We start from the raw sequence: 18,392 nt of genomic DNA, 5'->3' as shown, positions 1-18,392 counted from the left end.
TTATCACCAGATAAGTCTGCTCAATGGTCTGCAGGGAGATGTTGGATGGGATGGGAAATGAGTTACTGCAGAGAATTCCTTCTTGGGTGCTGGCTGGTGAGTCTTGCCCACATGCTCAGGGTTTAGCTAATCGCCATATTTGGGGTCGGGAAGCAATTTTCCTCCAGGGCGGATTGGCAGGGGCCCTGGAGGTTTTTCGCCTTCCTCTGCAGCGTGGGGCATGGGTCACTTGCTGGTGGATTCTCTGCAGTTTGAGGTCTTCAAACCAGTTTTGAGGATTTCAATAACTCAGTCCTGGATTAGGGGTTGTGTAAAAGTGGATGGGTAGGGATCTGTGGCCTGCCTTGTGCAGGAGGTCAGACTAGATGATCATATTGGTCCCTTCTGACCTATGAGTCTATGGTTTGTTCCTGTGCCCTCAATAAGGCTTCTTTAAAATACAGCCAGCTCTCCTGGACTCCTTTCCCCCTCTTATTAGCCTCCAAGGAGATCCTGCCCATCAGTTCCCTAAGGGAGTCAAAGTCTGCTTTGCTGAAGTCCAGGGTCTGTATTCTGCTGCTCTCCTTTCTTCCTTTGTCAGGATCCTGAACTCAACCATCTCATGGTCACTGCTGCTCAGGTTTTCATCCACTTCTATTTCCCCTACCAGTTCTTTCCTGTTTGTGAGCAGCAGGTTAAGAGACGCACGGCCCCTTGTTGGTTCCTCCAGCACTTGTACCAGGAAGTTGTTAGTCACTTGGACACTAAAATTATTTCTAAGCTTAGGGTAAAACTTGTTAATAAAAAGGTATTATGCTTTTCAGTCATTTACAGGCTTCTTATCTCAAATATTTGCTTTCTGAGAATGTCATGTAGAATTACAAAATGGTCACTTGGATAAATGGAAATAAAAGTACAAAACAGTCCTTTGCTCTTTGACCAGAAAAGCAGTGTACAAATGAATATTTCCAGCTAAGCTTTAAAGCCATTACTCCACTACACAGCGCACATAGCGAGACAAGTTTGCAGAAAGTCATGGAGGAATCTTGCAAGCTACTGAGAATGGGAAAGGGATGACATTTTATGGGAACAAATTAAAACCCTTAAACATCAAGGATTTTGTCACAGAGGCCATGGCCATGACAAAATATAACCCTAATCCCCCTCAAATTTGACTGAGGAATAGGTCCTGTGGGGTCTGAGAATTACAGAGTGTATAGCAGATGAGAAACCATCTGGCAACCTGCAACATCTTCACATCTGGAATAGCACAGTTAGAAAGATGTCTATCATTTGCTCAGATGTTTTATTTCTAAATTCTTACAAAAGCTTTCTTGTAGGATAAGAAAATGACACATTAACAAATGTGATTCATACCTACAGAAAACAAACAGATCAGACTGGTAAATGGAAAGGATCACTGCTCTGGGAGAGTGGAGATTTATTACAATGGCACCTGGGGGACAGTCTGTGATCATTCCTGGGATCTATCAGATGCCAACGTTGCTTGCAAACAACTGAGATGTGGACATGCCATCAATGCATCTGTCTCTGCTCCCTACGGGCTAGGATCTGGGAAGATCTGGCTGGATGATGTGAATTGCTCTGGGAATGAATCCAATCTCTGGGTGTGTCCTTTCAGGGAATGGGGTCAGCACAATTGTGGAGATCATGAAGATGCTGGAGTTATCTGCTCAGGTCAGTTTTATGAACGTTCTCTTCAACTTGATTAAATTTAAAGCAATAAAATAAGAAGTCAGCAGATAAAGATACAGGAGCATCTCCTTGCTGGTCACACAGTGTTTTGGTATTTGTTGCCTTTCAGGTCCTGACAGCTGAGTTCAAAGCCATATATGAGTCAGAAGTGAGAAAGATTCTAGTGTGTCTCTTTTCTTACTCACTTACTCATGTATTTCATCCCCTAATATTAAAAAATGGCAAAACACCGATCAAGAGAGGCAAAATACTTGAGCAGTTGATTGAATGATTGCTGCCGGTTAGAAATGCTATCTGGGGGCCCAGAACAGACATAGCATGTGAGTCTCAGTGTCTTCATTAATGTGAACTGTCAGCACTGAAATGATTGAGGTACAAAGGTTAATCAGTATCTCGCCACATTTGTACTTGTACTGTCTGTTCATTGCACAGATCTAGAGTTAATCAAACTAATACAATAGGTGTCCCTACTTCCTTCTATTCCCCAGGAAGACCATGACCCATTCTGAAATTCATATATGTTGCCAGTATTAGATTGGGAATTGTAGAGGGAAAGCTATGTCGCTGGAGTTTACAACTGCAAAATTTAGCATCTGCAGTATATAATATAAGGATGGTTACGTGAGTTTAATTAATCCATTACCTTCACCTTGTGCACTATGACTGTATGGAAATTAAGGTTGCTTTGCTATAATATGCAGTCAACAAATTACAGACAGAAAAATAAAGATGGACATATAAGAGTTGACACAGAATATTTAACGTAACACTGGGTGTTGAAATTATCAAGAAATAATAATTCAAAATATTACATCAAATCAGTCTTATTATAAAGAGGTTCTCACTTTAATTCTATAATATTCTGGGTAGACAGTTTTGGTATCACTACTGAGCTATATATCCCCAGTTCAGAAGCTTCCCTATTTGCCAATTAGACTTCTAGGTCAGTTTCACTTACATGACTTATTTATTTCTTCAAATGCTTAGAGTATAATTATAGGCCCTCTGTCTATGGATGTCAATTAAGTTTTACGGAACTGTTCAACCAAAAGTACGTTCAGATCTGGAAATTTAAGATTTTAAGTAAGTCATTAGAGCTGTCAATTAATTGCCGTTAACTCATGCGATTAACTCAAAAAAATTAATCGCAATTAATCACAGTTTTAATAGCACTGTTAAATAATAGAATACCAATTGAAATTTATTAAATATTTTGGATGGTTTTCTACATTTTCATATATATTGCATTCTGTGTTGTAAATGAAATCAGTGTATATTATTTTTATTACAAATATTTGCACTGTAAAAATGATAAATGAAATAAATGGTATTTTTCAATACATCACATACAAGTACTGTAGAGTAATTTTTTTATCATGAGAGAGCAGTATACAAATGTAGATTTTTTTTTTGGTAATGTAACAGGACTCAAAAACAAAACAATGTAAAACTTTAAAGCCTACAAGGGCAGTCAGTTCTACTTCTTTTTCAGTCAATCATTAAGACTAACAAATTTGTTTATGTTTACAGGAGATAATGCTGCCCTCTTCTTATTGACATTGTCACCAGAAAGTGAGAATATGGCACTGTTGCAGCCCCACTGCAAGATATTTACATGCCAGATATGCTAAACATTCATATGCCTCTTCATGCTTCAGCCACCATTCCAGAGGACATGCTTCCATGCTCATCACGCTCGTTAAAAACAATGTGTTAATTAAATTTATGACTGAACTCCTTGGGGGAGAATTATATGTCTTCTGCTCTGTTTTACCTGCATTCTGCCATATATTTCATGTTATAGCAGTCTTGAATGATGACCCAGCACATGTTGTTCATTTTAAGAACACTTTCGCTGCAGATTTGACAAAAAACAAAGAAGGTACCAGTGTGAGATTTCTAAAGATATTTAAGAATCTGACATGCCTTCCAAAATCTGAGAGGGACAGGGTGTGGAGCATGTTTTCAGAAGTCTTAAAAGAGCAATGCTCCGAAGCAGAAACTATAGAACCTGAACCAGTAAAAAGATTATCAACCTTCTGCTGGTGGCATCTGACTCAGATAATGAAAATGTGTCGGTCCGCTCTGCTTTGAATTGTTATCGAGCAGAACCCATCATCATCATGGACACATGTCCCCTGGAATAGTGGTTGAAGCATGAAGAAACATATGAATCTTTAGTACACTGGCTACCACAATGCCATGAGAACATCTGTTGTCATTTTTAGGTGACATCGTAAACAAGAAGTGGGCAGCATTGTCTCCTGCAAATGTAAACAAACTTGTTTGTCTGAGCGAGTGGCTGAACAAGAAGTAGGACTGAGTGGACTTGCAGATTCTAAAATTTTACATTTGTTTTATTTTTGAGTGCAGGTTTTTTTGTATATAATTCTACATTTGTAAATTCAGCCTTCATGATACAAGTACTGTGGTGCAATTTCTTTATTGGGTGCATTGAAAAATACTATTTCTTTTGTTGTTTTTTTTTTACAGTGAAAATATTTGAAATAAAAAATAAATATAAATTGAGCAGTGTGCACTTTGTAGTCTGTGTTGTAATTGAAATCAATATATTTGAAAATGTAGAAAACATCCAAAAATATTTAAATAAATGGTATTCTATTATTAACGATTAACTGTGTGATTAATTATGATTAATTTTTAATCACTTGACAGCCCTATAAATAATGAAATACTGTTTCAGTTGAAGAGTATAATTCATTTTCCCCACTACCATCCCAACAAGGAAGCATCCCAACAAGGACTGCTCTTGGGGTTTTTTGGTTTTCTTTGTCTGTTTCTTTTGTGAAAATAGACTTCATAATAGTGAATTTCCAGTACAGCTGTCCAGAAAATGGAATTTCCCTTGTGAAATTCATATATTTCTATACTTCTTTTCATTCAGAAACAGGACAAAAAGATAAAATATCAATAACTTTCATGTAAGCAAATGTTCCAAAAAGGTTCTATTCAGAAATGTTGGCATGATTTTTTTTGACATTTTTGATTGAAATTAAGCATTTTGTTTGAATGTATTAAAATTTTTGACATTTTAGAATGATGATTTGAAGCTAAATATTTTATGTCTAACTTTCCCATTGAAAAATTGGGAAATTTCATTGAAATTGACATTTTCCTGGGGGAGGAGGGGAAGGGGGAATCAATGCTGAGAAAATCACATATTTTATTGGGGAAATTTTTCTGTTAAAAAATTTCAACCAGCTTTAGGAATTTAATTAAGTAAATAATAAAATTCAACTTCAATTCAAGAGTATAATTTCCTGTCTCGGGCCTCGATTCTGCAAAGTAGGCACACGTTTAATTGCTTTGCTGAATTAGGTCCACACTTCATTAACTGGTGACCTGGTGACAGATGCTCCTTCTTTTATCACTGTAGCAAATCCACTACTGTAGACATTTGTTAAATAATTATAATTTCATACCTATAGAATGTCTAATTTGTAGCGTACTGTAGTAAGCACTACTCAACATATTCACATCACTCCAGAACTCAGGTCTGGTTTGCTCAGAGTGGTGAAAGTTGGTTTATCTCCATGGTGTTCGCTGCTATATCCTGGGTGATCTATGGAACACTAATGATGCCAGGGTGCTGTGCAGGCAGCTACAATGAGGAGATTGAGAAACGCATACAACGAATCCTGCATGTTTGTCATAGCAAAAATCTTCCTTTCAATATGTGAACATTAAGTCATGGCACAACCATTTTTTGAAGCTGTGTTATAATTCATACATACTAGATTAAAACAATGTATGGAGCCTATTCTGCACTGCACTGGACCTGTCAGTTTTGATCCAGAAGCCTTGTGAAGTAAATTGAAAGCGTCACACTGACCAGATATGGGCCCAACTGAAAGTGGGCTTAGGGGTAGCCAGGTTTCTAAATTCATGGAAGAGTCTAGCCCAGTAGCTGGCTGCCTGTTGTGACACAGAGCAGCCATTTGAGCAGTGAAGCAACTTTAAATGTCTTGAATTTTGGCCGCGGGGTTATGGCCATTATCAACATGCTGCCTCACGTACAGCCCTCCGAAGTGTGAATGAGGAGTGAGCTGTGTGGGAGATGGGAACCAGTCTCTGTCACAGCACAGTAGGAAACTGCTGAGGATGTGGTATACTTTGCTCAGCTGTTTTACTTCTGAAATCTCATAATCATCAATTGGTTCCTACGACACATTAACAGCTGAGATTTAACCCTACAGGAAGTAAACAGATCAGCCTGGTGAATGGGGCAGATCACTGTGCTGGCAGGGTGGAAATTTATTACCAAGACACCTGGGGGACAGCCTGTGATGATTCCTGGGACCTATCAGATGCCAACGTTGTTTGCAAAGAACTGGGATGTGGACATGCCATCAATGCACCTGTTTCTGCTCATTATGGGCAAGGATCAGGAGTGATCTGGCTGGATGATGTGAACTGCTCTGGAACTGAAACCAACCTTTGGACATGTCCTTCCAGGGGATGGGATCAGCACAGCTGTGGGCATCATGAAGATGCAGGAGTGCTCTGCTCAGGTTAGCTCTGTTTCTGCTCTATTTAACCGGGGTAACAGAGAATTATGAATGCACCAATCACAGTTTCATAGTAAAGGCTGAATTCTGTTTTGCACTTAAAGCAGGCATTCAACCTCTTTGTTATGTAGATAACCTACATAACACCTGCCCTAGAGTTACTGCATTTATTCTATGAGTACAGACTTAGTTTTCTGGGAATTCACAAGTAAATCCAGTTTTTGAGTTGAAAGATCCATTTTGAGTTAACGTACTCATTTTAAAAAAAATTGTCTGTCTTTCTTTTGTCCCAAATTATTTTAATAATGAAATAAAACAGATTCTTCAAACTCTCCATACTGTTAAAATGTATTAACATTTTGTGCATACACTATATTTCAAGAAATTAGGTTATAATTAAGCTAAGTTATCAATGTTTCTTGTATCTAATTGTTATGAATATATATGCTACAGATAGGCTCAGGTCAACACCTCATGTAATTCTTTATTGGAATCATGGCAGCATCAGTGGTGACTCAATCAGTCACTGCTCTGCTTATACATCTAAACTGCAGGCACTAATTCTGCTGGTTGTAGATGAGTCGTTGATATAAGGTAAAATGGGCACATGTTTGTCAGTGGAACATTATTTTACTACAACTGCCACATGCTCTGATCTATGCTTGAAAGGCTTCCCATGAGATTGCTACCATGGACCCACCACACACTATTATCAACACTGCTAAGAGAAACAAGGCAGGAGCATAGATCCCTTAAAGTTCAGTGATATCGGGACCCATGGGCTCCCTTCATGTAGAGCCAGTCTCCAAAACATAGCCCTTTGGGCTAATAAGTCAGTTGAAAATTAGAGTCCAGATTCACTAGTACACTTCGGCTGCTTTGTCCTGCTCTTCAGGTACAAAGCAGCTGTGAATCTAGCTTCACTGCCCTGACTGCTTTTACTAGCTGGATGTATCAGTGAATCTGTCTTTAAAAGTAGAAATAAACAATTATTTAAAGTTGATATTATAAATCTTCAAATCATTACATATACTGAATGGTAGCATTCTCTTGTCTCATATTCTTGTATGAAATGTTTGATAAATAATAGTATTTTTCAAAGGAAATTCCAAGAAAAAAATAAAATCATAGAATCATAACACTGGCAAGGACCTTGAGGGGCCATCAAGTCCAGTCCCCTGATCTCATGACAGGACCAGCACCATCTAGACCAAGGGTGGCCAACCTGTGGCTCCGGAGACACGTGGGGCTCTTCGTAAGTTGATATGCGGCTCCTTGTCTAGGCACCAACTCTGGGGCTGGAGCTACAGGCACCAACTTTCCAATGTGCCGGGGGGGTGCTCACTGCTCAACCCCTGATTCTGCCACAGGCCCTGCCCCTACTCCACCCCTTCCCGCCCCCTCCCCTCAGCCTGCCATGCCCTCGCTCTTCCCCACCCAGAGCCTCCTGCATGCCATGAAACAGCTGACCGGGAGGTGCGGGGAGGGAGGGGGAGGCGCTGAACAGAGGGGCTGCCAGTGGGTGGGAGGAGCTGGGAATGGGGTGGAGGAGCTGATGGGGGGCTGCTGACATATTACTGTGGCTCTTTGGCAATGCACGTTGTTAAATTCTGGCTCCTTCTCAGGCTCAGGTTGGCCACCCCTGATCTAGACCATTCCTGAGAGGTGTTTGTCTAACCTGCTCTTAAAAATCCTCAATGATGGAGATTCCACAACCTCCCTAGGCAATTTATTCCAGTGCCTAACAACTCTGACAGCTAGGAAGTTTTTCCTAATGTCCAGTCTAAGCCTCCTTTGCTGCAATTTAAGCCTATTGCTTCTTATCCTATCATCAGAGCTTAAGGAGAATATTTTTTTCTCCCTCATCCTTGTAACAACATTTTATGTACTTGAAAATTGTTAACATGTCCCCTCTCGGCCTTCTCTTTTCCAGACTAAACAAACCCAGTTTTTTCAATTTTCCCTCATAGGTCATGTTTTCCAGACCCCTAATCATCCTTGTTGCTCTTCTCTGGACTTTCTCCAATTTGTCCACATCTTTCTTGAAATGTGGCGCCCAAACTGGAAACAATACGCCAGTTGAGGCCTAATCAGCAAAGAATAGTGTGGAAGAATTACTTCTTGTGTCTTGCTTTCAACACTCCTACTAATACATCCAGGAATGACATTTGCTTTTTTTGCAACAGTGTTATATTGTTGACTCATATTTAGTTTGTGATCCACTATGACTCCCAGATCCCTTTCCGCATTACTCCTTCCTAGGCAGTCATATCCCATTCTGTCTGGTGTGCAACTGATTGTTCCTTTTAAGTGGAGTACTTTGCATTTGTCCTTATTGAATTTCATTATATTTACGTCAGACCATTTCTCCAGTTTGTCCAGATCATTTTGAATTTTCATCCTGTCCTCCAAATCACTTGCAACCCCTCCCAGCTTGGTTTCATCTGCAAACTTTATAAGGGTACTTTCTCTGCCATGATCTAAATAGTTGATTAAGACATTGAAAAGAACTGGACCCAGAATTGATCCCTGCAGAACCCAACTCATTATGCCCTTCCAGCATGACTATTAACCTCTGGTAACTACTCTCTGGGAACGGTTTTCCAACCAGTTATGCACCCACCTTGTAGTAGCTCCATCTTGCTTGTATTTCCCTACTTTGTTAATGAGAAGGTCATGTGAGTGTATCAAAAGCCTTATTAAAATCTATTTTAGCTTCTGAACCTGCTGCATTTTCACTGTTTAAGCAGAGTTCAGGTTGAGAGTACATATCAGTAAATTAAACGTGAAAATCTGTAATTTTCACAAACGTAAGCATTTCAAGCCCAAGAAATTCAGAATTAAGGTTACATAAGGAATCTAAATTTGATAATTTGATGCAGTAATGCAGAGTTAAGACACCCAAGCAACCATCATTTATGTATACCATTAGCTGTATGGGTTTCTAAACAAAGGTGCATTCTTAGACTTCTCATTTTTATGTTTCTGTCTCTGTTATAAAAGTATTAAAAATATGATACAAATGGAGAATGTATCTGCTTACACATGTCCAAAACATGGTAAATACATACTAAAAAATTTAATATAAAGTCCAACATAGGCTGCTGATTGCAAATTTTTCAAAAAATAAAAAAAAGTTCTCTCCAGAAAATACCATTTTGTTGAAACTGAAACTGGTTGTGGGAAAATAGCAGTTTCAGCTAAAGGATTTCACCCCAGAATTTCCAATAGCCTGATTCAGACAAATGACTTGGACCACGGTCACACTCACATCCCAGGTACATGCCCTGATCACCTTGTTACTGGCTTTCCTCATCTCTCCTATTGGAGCTTTCCCACTTTCTGTTAAATAATGAAATATTTATTGGACAACGGACTTGAACCTGGACCACCAACATGCCCAGTGGGCACCCAAACCACTAGGCTATTGGCTGTTCTGAAGCTATTTTCTTTATCTCACTTGCTCTTGCTCTGATTTTTTGTGAAAAACTTCAAAAGGTTTCTGTTTCTTCCCAACACAGAAAAGAAAAAATGTCAAAATCTTGAAATATTTTGTGGAAAATGGTTTCCTGCCCATACCTATTACTGAGCCAACAGAATGCAAATAATAATAAAGAAGTAATTCTAGATTTAAAAAAACGAAAAGGCATGCACCCTCCCAAGAATAAGTGTGCATACACTGGTACATAGATCTTAAACCACCCATGTAAATCTAAACTCCTCTTAAGCAAGACCAAAAATAGCACATAACAAAACATGTAAGATTAGGTCTACTCCCTGCCAATACATAGACAAAGCTATGTCAGTCTGCATACTCTATAGCAACGAAAAATATATCACAGCTGCAGAACGCCTTGGGGGAAACTGAAAGCTTAAGTTCCCCTATTAACTTCCCCACCAAGAGTGTCTCCATTTTGTTCATGTTTTTTTAAACAGACACCATGATAGTAATGTTCTAATAACAGTTGTTTAAGAATAGGGCATAAATTTGTCAGTAATTCCACTATTTCATTCTTTATTTCCTTTGGAATCCTTGGATAACAGTCATCTAGCCCGTGGAATGTACTGTACTTGAATCCCTCAACACTCTATTCAAAAGACAAATGTACCTTGAACACTGGCTGTCCCTTTCAGTAATGCAGTGCATAGAGTACTGCAAGCTCTTGTTTAACCAGTTATAATTTCATACTTATGCATAGATCTCCTAATTTCTAAAATATCGTAGTGGGTTTTATCCAGTGGATAACATCATTCCAGAGCATAAGTGATTCTGAACTGCGGAGAGAGTTTGATTAGCATAATCCATGTGATGAGAGAGTCAAGATTTCTGCACATGAAATGTAGGCAATGTCCCAGATAATTGGTGGGATACTAATAACAACAATTTGGTATGCAAGCAGCTGCACTGTGGAGATGTGGAAAAAACATGTAACTAAGGCTAAATGTTTGGAATCAGAAATACACAAAAGTAACCATTTTTGTCAAAAAAACAAAGGAAAAGGAAAAGTCATGGCACATAATATTGTATTAAATTGTTTTGGTAAATTATGAGACAGTAACTTTTTATTTGACTGGAAAAATGGTTTAAAAGTTTTAAAAATCACTTACCACACTGCACTGAACAGGTAGAGAGCCAAAATTCAAAAATTCATGCCTAAGTCTTGCTCAGTATCAGGATGCCCAGAATGACAGAGCATTATTTATGGGGAAAAATATCATGGATTTTGTCCCAGAAGTCATGGCCACAACAAACACATAGCGTCACTTTTAACCCCGGTCGAAGTCTGAAAGATGAACAGGCCTGAAAAGGGTAAAGAAATGCGATTTTTGATGGAGATGAGTCCCTGAATAACAATCTCCACATCTGAGATAGCCCAGTAAGGAATTGCTGACAATGTCAGTGTCTCTTACTCTGGCATTTTATTTTTGAAATTTTTCAGACATCCTCCAGTTCTCTAACAATGACACATTAATAGCTGGCATTTATCTTTACAGAACACAAACAGATCAGACTGGTAAATGGTGCAGATCATTGCTCTGGGAGAGTGGAAATTTATTACAGTGGCATCTGGGGAACAGTCTGTGATGATTCCTGGGATCTGTTGGACTGCAATGTCATTTGCAAACAACTCAGATGTGGACATGCCATCAGTGCAACTGTCTCTGCTCATTATGGGGAAGGAGCTGGGCAGATCTGGCTGGCCAATATGAACTGCTCTGGAACTGAATCCAGTCTGTGGACCTGTCCTTCCAGGGGATGGGGCCAGCATAACTGTGCACACTCCAACGATGCAGGAGTTATCTGCTCAGGTAGGTTGTGCAAGGGCTCTATTTTAACCCAAACAACAGAGTATTGATAGAGGTGAATTTAACTTACAGAATTTTATTTAAATAAATAACATATAAAGCATAACCTCAAATTAAAACATATACATTATATTATAAATATATAAAAATAAATAAATTAAAATACAGCAATAAAATGAAAGGGTAGCTGAGTATGATAAAGGGTAATTCCCATGTGGGATTCGTGCTTTTTTCCGGCATTCAATCCTGTGGAACGATAAATAACCTTGTGTCTCCTGCGGGAGGAGTTCAAACTGATATTTGGCTCAGAAGTGACACTTTCTTTAATCCCCACTGTTCATGCCAGGGATTTTACTACCAGTGGCAATTTCTGTGCAAGACAGACACTGGACTAAAGCATTATGATGGCTGACAGGTTAAATAGCAGGAGTCCTGCAGGTCTAGACAGATGTGTTAGTAGAAGCAAGAACATAGAGAGCAACAAGTTAATCAATACCTACCCACATCCTAGTTGCACTGTATTTATCCTTTGGACATGCTGAGCATTAGGCTAGCAGCAATGACACAATGCTTGACTATTTATGAGAGTCAATTTGGGAATATAAAAGTCACAGATTTTGTCATGGAAACCATAGCCATAGCAAATAAATACTCAGGGCCGTAGCAACAAAGAACGTGGCCCCCTCCGAACATATGTCCGGGGCCCCTTACAATGCAGAAACTGGAATGCGGTATTTATTTTATACAATATGCAGGGTTAATATTATGTATACATAGGCCTACAGTGTACATGTATTCCGTATTTATGCAAAGCGCTTCTTTCAAGCCTTGTTCTCCGCAAATTGGTTAATCAATGTGTCATAGTGCAGAGATCTGGCAATCTTGTTTTCAATTGAGATAACTGCAAGCACAGAAAGCCTGTCATCTGTCAGGGTTGAGCGCAGGATATTCTTGATCAGTTTCATTCTGCTGAAGCTCCTTTCAGCACCAGCGACAGTAACTGGTGTGGTCAGAAGAATTCTGATGCAAATGCAAAGATTCGGATATATCTCCTGAAGGCTGTTCTTGTATATGTACGTTAAAAAATTGTTTGCCGTGACAAGTCTTCTCTCTTTCTCGATGACATAAAACGATTCAATTCCATTATGAGTTCGTTGGCATCAATGTCTCCCATTTTTCTTTCAAAATTTTTGCTGTGATTCTCCAGTTCATTTTCTCTGTGACACTGCTTCAGGCTGTTAGCGTTGTACAGAAATCCAAACAACTTATACCACTCCACGAGTTGGTCAAATCGCAACGAAACAGAAGATATGGCCTGATCAGAGAGAACAAGAAAGAACTGCGATTTGAATTTTTCTTCGGCAGAAAGACGACTCGAATTATCAGCACATTCGTAATCAAACATTCTCTTCTTACGTTGCACCCTGGTTTCTGGAAACACCTGCTCAATACCCATATGCTCTGCTATTTCACGTGCATTTGTGACCACAGAGTTATATCCTTATTTCGATACTTCATTGTAGCACCGACTTCTGCCTGCAGCACGTCAATTGACACATCTGGTGACTGAATTAATTTGCTGGTTTTATTGACGTGAAATAGTATATCATACCACGTGTACACAGTCAGAACAAAAAGCCACGTAGTAACATGGTCTAAAAGCGCACCGGCTTCTGTTGCTGTATTGCCATCTTTCTTTTCGAGCGCATATTCTCGCAAAGATGACAAAGCATTGCACAATTCTTCAAGGTGATAACGCAATGGCTTCACAGCATCAATTCTCGACTCCCAACGAGTGTCCGATAACCCTTTAACAGACATTGGCATATGTTCTTGAAGTATATCCCAACGTGAAGGTGAAGAAGAAAAGATAACATATATTCTGTTAATCAGACCGAAAAAGTCAATGGCATATTTCAATGACTTTGCAGCGTCTGAGATCACAAGATTCCAAGTGTGAGCTCCACATGGTACATACAAGGCACCGTCATTTATTTCTAGCATGCGGGCTTGAACTTTATTCTTTCCTCTCATATTTGTGCCATTATCATAAGCTTGGCCTCTCATGTCAGCAATGTCTATTCCTAAGTTGTTTGCCTTTTCAAGAAACGCTTTCAATAAGCCCTCGCCAGCTGTACCATGAACATTAAGAAAACCAACAAACGCTTCATGAATATTGACACCATCTTCACCGTTGCATTCAAGAAAGTGTAACACCACAAACCTCTATTCTTCATGTACTTCATGTACTCACGTCGGGAGTACAGTCCAAAATAACTGAATAATATTTTGCTTTTTTAAGCTGCTCTGTGTTGGCCTCTTGAATGTTACTGGCAACAAGTTGAATCAACTCGTTTTGGATCTGTGGACTGAGACTGTGTCTCTGTCTACTGAACATGTGTCTCTGCCTTCTTAATCCTCTGTAAAAGTTCGCTGAGGACAGTATCATACTTTGCAAGCAATTCCAACAGTCCCAAAAAGTTGCCATCCAAAGGATCACCGAGCTTTTCATTACTTCCTCGAAATGCCAAGTTTCTTTCGGACAAGAAAATAATGACATCAACCATGCGTTTGACAACATTTCTCCAGAAATCTCTTTCTTTCAGAAAAGCCTGCAATTCCAGTTGGTCAATAGATGTACGGTTTACTATGCCAGACCGAAGATCAAACCATTTCACCATACAGTCTTGATGACCTTTGCCTGTTTCATGCTGCTGAAGTCTTTTTGACAGTGCTTTCCAAGCAGATGTTCCACGACGTAGTGGTATGTCACCAATGCCAAATAATTTACAACAAAAACAAAAAATGGCATCTTTCTGAACTGAGTACATTAACCATGAAAGTCTTATTTTCTCGCCATTTGCCATGGTTCGATAGAAATGAGTACTTGTGAACCTCCGTCTTTCCTCGTTAAATGGAAATTCGTAACTTTCATTCTGCTGCGGTAGGCCACGTGCAACAATGTCACACACTTGCCTGTCCTATATTATAGACGGCCAGTCTCCTGGATCATCAGTCAGTGGTTCAGATTCAGATACTTCTTTCCCGGCAGCAGCTGGAATATCTGTCACAGTTTGTTTAGTAGAACAACTGGCTTCACCTTCGACCTCACTTGAAGCACTTCTGGATATGATTCGTCGCTGCTAGCGCTGTCCGTTTCATGTGCCTGTACCTGTACGTTGGATTGCAGTGCAAAATACATTGACAACTTTGGAATTTTCTCATGTTCCTTCTCGGCACCTTTTGCTGCCTTTTGTTTACTAGCTCCGCTCTTATACATTCTCTTAGACATCACAAAGCACGCTTCTGCGATGGAAATGATAAAAAACTAAACAACTAAATTAATAACATTTATTCACCGACCGCCATTATGAATGCAAATACACATTCTTTGAATGGGTCCAACTAAAATTCGAAACTGACCAACAGACAACTGATGTAGCCAATACCATTATGATGTATCATAATGACTTCACGGTTTTGTCAGTAAAACCGACATGGATTGTGCAATAGCATCAATAAATGTCACTTACCTAGTTATACCTTACATTTTTTTGCCACTTTTAGGGGCCCCCTTCCTTGTGGGGCCCCGTCCGGTCGGAGGGTACGGAGGGCGCTCGCTACTCCTCTGCCATTCCGACTCTGACACCCCAGATCCCCCCCAGCTCCCGGGCCCAGCCTGGGCTCCGAGCTCTGCAGCCGAGCCGCGCTCCAGGCCCCTCCTGCAGCTCCCGACTCAGCCGCTCCAGGGATCCATCTCCCCGGCCCCGCAGCAGGGGCTGCTCCGCCCCCCGGCCCGGGTCACTGGCCCCCCGAAGCCCCGCTTCAGCCACGGGTAGCTCTGGGACCCCCCCCGGGCAAGGGGCAAACCAGGCAGCCAGGCCCGGCCCCTCCCGGCAGGAGCGTGTCCCCCCATGCGTGTCCCTGCCCGCCCCGCGAGCTGCAGGGCTGGAGCAGCCTCCGGGCTGCGCTCCCAGCCCCGACCATGGCCCTGCTGCCGGCAGTCAGGGGCGGGAGCCAGTGGGGGGGGGGCAGGAAGGGGCGGCTCCTCCCCGGGCCTGGCCCTGCCCCCAGGTCCCACGCAGGGGGGTTGGGACACGTGGGGAAGCGGGGACCCGCCTCAGCCCAGAGGGGGCAGGAGAGGCACTGGGTCTCCCCAGGGGAAAAGCAGGGGCAGGGGCTGGTGCTGCTGAACCATCAGCCCAAGAAGCCCCCGGCTGAGAATGCAGCGAGCACGTGTCAGTTCAGCGCTGGAGCTAGGACCCAGCCCGTGTCAATCACCTGCCTCTAAAGTGTCTAAATCCCCTGGGCACCGCTCGCCAGGACACAGCTTGGGAGCTGCACTGGGAACACATCCTGCAGGATGCCCCTGCTCCCCCCACAGTGGAGTGGTGCAGCGGGAGCGAGCTGGGCCCATAACCCAGAGGTGTATGGACTGAAACCATCCTCTGCTAGCTCGGGTTTTATTACAGCCCTGGCAATAATCCAGCTGCCTGCCCGTGTTCTGCATAGAAAAGAAGAACAAATTCTCTCCCTGTTCGTACTTCCAGGGTGGTTAAAGGACGGAATAAAGCCCCAGCAGAGCCCTGCCCCACAGAGTCCCCTCCTGGAAGGCAAGAGATGTGCAGTGACTGGGGCTCCAGCTCAGGGTTGCCAGGTTTATATAACTTTTGGTGATGCCCAGAATGGGTCCAAGTCCTGCCCGTTCCCCTCCCCCCCCCGCCTAAGGCTCTGGGAGGGAATTTGGGTGCATGAGATGCAGGTTCTGGGCTGGAACAGGGGGTTGGGGTGCAGGGGATGCAGGGGGCAGACTCAGGGAGGGAGTTTGGGTGTGGGCTCTGGGCTGGAGCAGGGGGTTGGGGTGCAGGGAGGGCAGTGGCAGACTCAGGGAGGGAGTTTGGGTGTACGTAGGGTGCAGGATCTGGGCTGGGGCAGAGTGTTGGGGTGTGGCACCTATCTTGGGCAGCTCCTGAAAGTGACCCACAGCAACTTCTACATGGAGGAGGCCAGAGGGATCTCCTGGGGCCACTGTCCACAGGCACCACCCCTGCAGCTCCCATTGCCGCAGTTCCAATGGCAGAGTTGGCGCTTGAGGCAGGGGCAGCGTGTGAGAGACACACCCCGCAGGGACGTGCCAGCTGCTTCTGGGAGTGCTGCGCCGTGCAGAGCGAGGGTGGGCAGGAATCCGCTTTAGCCCCACTGTGCTGCCGGTAGTGGCGGCTGGAGCCCCCACGGCCAGCTGATCTGACTGTCTGAGAGGGAAGCCACAGGAGTGGTCATGCACCCCTCATGAGCACTTCTCGGGAGTCTGTTTGGGGTTCCTGGAGTAGGCGGCAGAGAGGTGCAGCCTCACCACCAAGTCTGTTTCCCTGGAGGAGAGAGGGGGCTGCAGGGTGATCTCCCACCTCTGTGCATCCAGGCGCCTCTGCTCCCCTCTACCATGCTGGAGCCTCCACATTTATTTATTGGCAAATAAAATTTGCAGAATTTAAAATATTGTGCACAGAATTTTTATTTTTTTGGTGCAGAATCTCCTCAGGAGTGAAACCAAGTCAGAGAACCTCCTTGGATTGTCCCTGCTTAGTTAACCACTCAGCCACCACACCAATGCACAGAGAGTGCCAAGCCCTACTGCTATGTGGGGGTGGGGGCTGGGGTCGCTTCACAAAAATTCAGACTGTGCGCTCCCCCAGCTACAGCCCGCTGCTGATTTCCCATTTAAGACATTAGCCGTTACTGACAAGGTTTGTCCGTGTTCTTTTCTTTATCTCATGCTGCTAGTTAGAAGGATCAGTATGGATTTCTTTTTTCAAAAATACATAATCCCCTAAACCTGCTTTTAGCAATCAGAATAATTTAGTGTCACCTTATTTTTGCCTGCCTCAGTACAAAAGAAGAGGCTTTTGTGGGTTTCCTGACTCAGAGGATGAAAATGAACGTGTGTCGGGCCGCACTGCTGTGAATCGTTGTCGAGCGGAACCCATTGTTGGCACTGATAGTGTAGACACAGCCTCAGACTCGGTGCTGTCGAGGGGAAGTATTGCCTCTAGAGACATCCAGGAGTGGTGTGGGATTGTCCCAGGTTACTGGGTGGGGGCTCGAGCGGGCTCTGTGTTGTGTTGTTATAAAGGATCCCCAAGATATTGAACCCTGGGCCATGTTGCTGCCGACTGCAACTGGCAGAAGGGTCACAGAAAGAAGCGGGGGCGGGGGGAGAAGCACCAGTGAATTTATGCGATTATTCAGTGAGGCAGAGGCCTGGCAGAAGGAACTACCTGTGCAAGCCCCCTTGGCAGAGAGGGGGATCTGGGATGTCCTCGGCACTGGCGATACAGCCCAGGGATGGGGCAGTAAATGGAGTGGGGAAGATTTGTGAGCTGGGAACTCCTCTCCCCAGGTATTTCCCCTGCAGGCTTGTTTCAGTGTCTCTCTTTGCTCTTTCCCTGTGTAACCCAGTGGTTCTCAAACTTTTTGAACTGGTGACCCCTTGCACAAAGCAAGGTGCCGAGTGCGACCCCCCCCATCAATTCAAAACATATTTTTTCATATTTAACGTTATTTTAAATGCTTAATTTATAACCCCGGGGGCACATGCTCTCCTGGAGCTAGATCAGCTGCTCCTGAGAGGAGCCATTGCCGGGGGGAGATGTCAGTGGGGCCAGCAGCACTGGCAGCCACAGACACAGGGGGGCAGAGATGGGCAGAGGAGGGGCCGCTTGTGGAGAGTCACTTCCCTGCTTCCCCCAGTGCTCCCCCTGCCGCTTCCCCCATCCCCTGGGGCCTGTCTTAATTCAGACAGTCCCTCTCCTGTCATATCCCCAGAATATCTGTGATTGCAATAGCAGGGGGCAGGTTTTCTTT

At 42.9% G+C, this 18,392-nt stretch overlaps 1 protein-coding gene across 1 annotated transcript in view; it reads left to right on the top strand.

Annotated features, from left to right (window-relative positions):
* Positions 1 to 11,627, top strand: part of LOC127048434 (deleted in malignant brain tumors 1 protein-like) — a 44,140-nt gene extending 32,513 nt beyond the window's left edge. The window contains exons 8-10 of the mRNA XM_050948240.1: positions 1,363 to 1,677; positions 5,913 to 6,227; positions 11,220 to 11,627. Of these exons, the coding sequence (XP_050804197.1) occupies positions 1,363 to 1,677; positions 5,913 to 6,227; positions 11,220 to 11,581 (992 nt within the window). The 3' untranslated portion in view covers positions 11,582 to 11,627. The remainder of the gene's footprint in view (positions 1 to 1,362; positions 1,678 to 5,912; positions 6,228 to 11,219) is intronic.
* Positions 11,628 to 18,392: the final 6,765 nt, after the last annotated feature.

The sequence above is a fragment of the Gopherus flavomarginatus genome, chromosome 3 (genome assembly GCF_025201925.1).
Source record: "Gopherus flavomarginatus isolate rGopFla2 chromosome 3, rGopFla2.mat.asm, whole genome shotgun sequence".
Classification (NCBI taxonomy): Eukaryota; Metazoa; Chordata; order Testudines; family Testudinidae; genus Gopherus; species Gopherus flavomarginatus.
The sequence above is the reverse complement of the archived record's forward strand: the minus strand, read 5'-3'. Positions and strand labels throughout refer to the sequence as shown.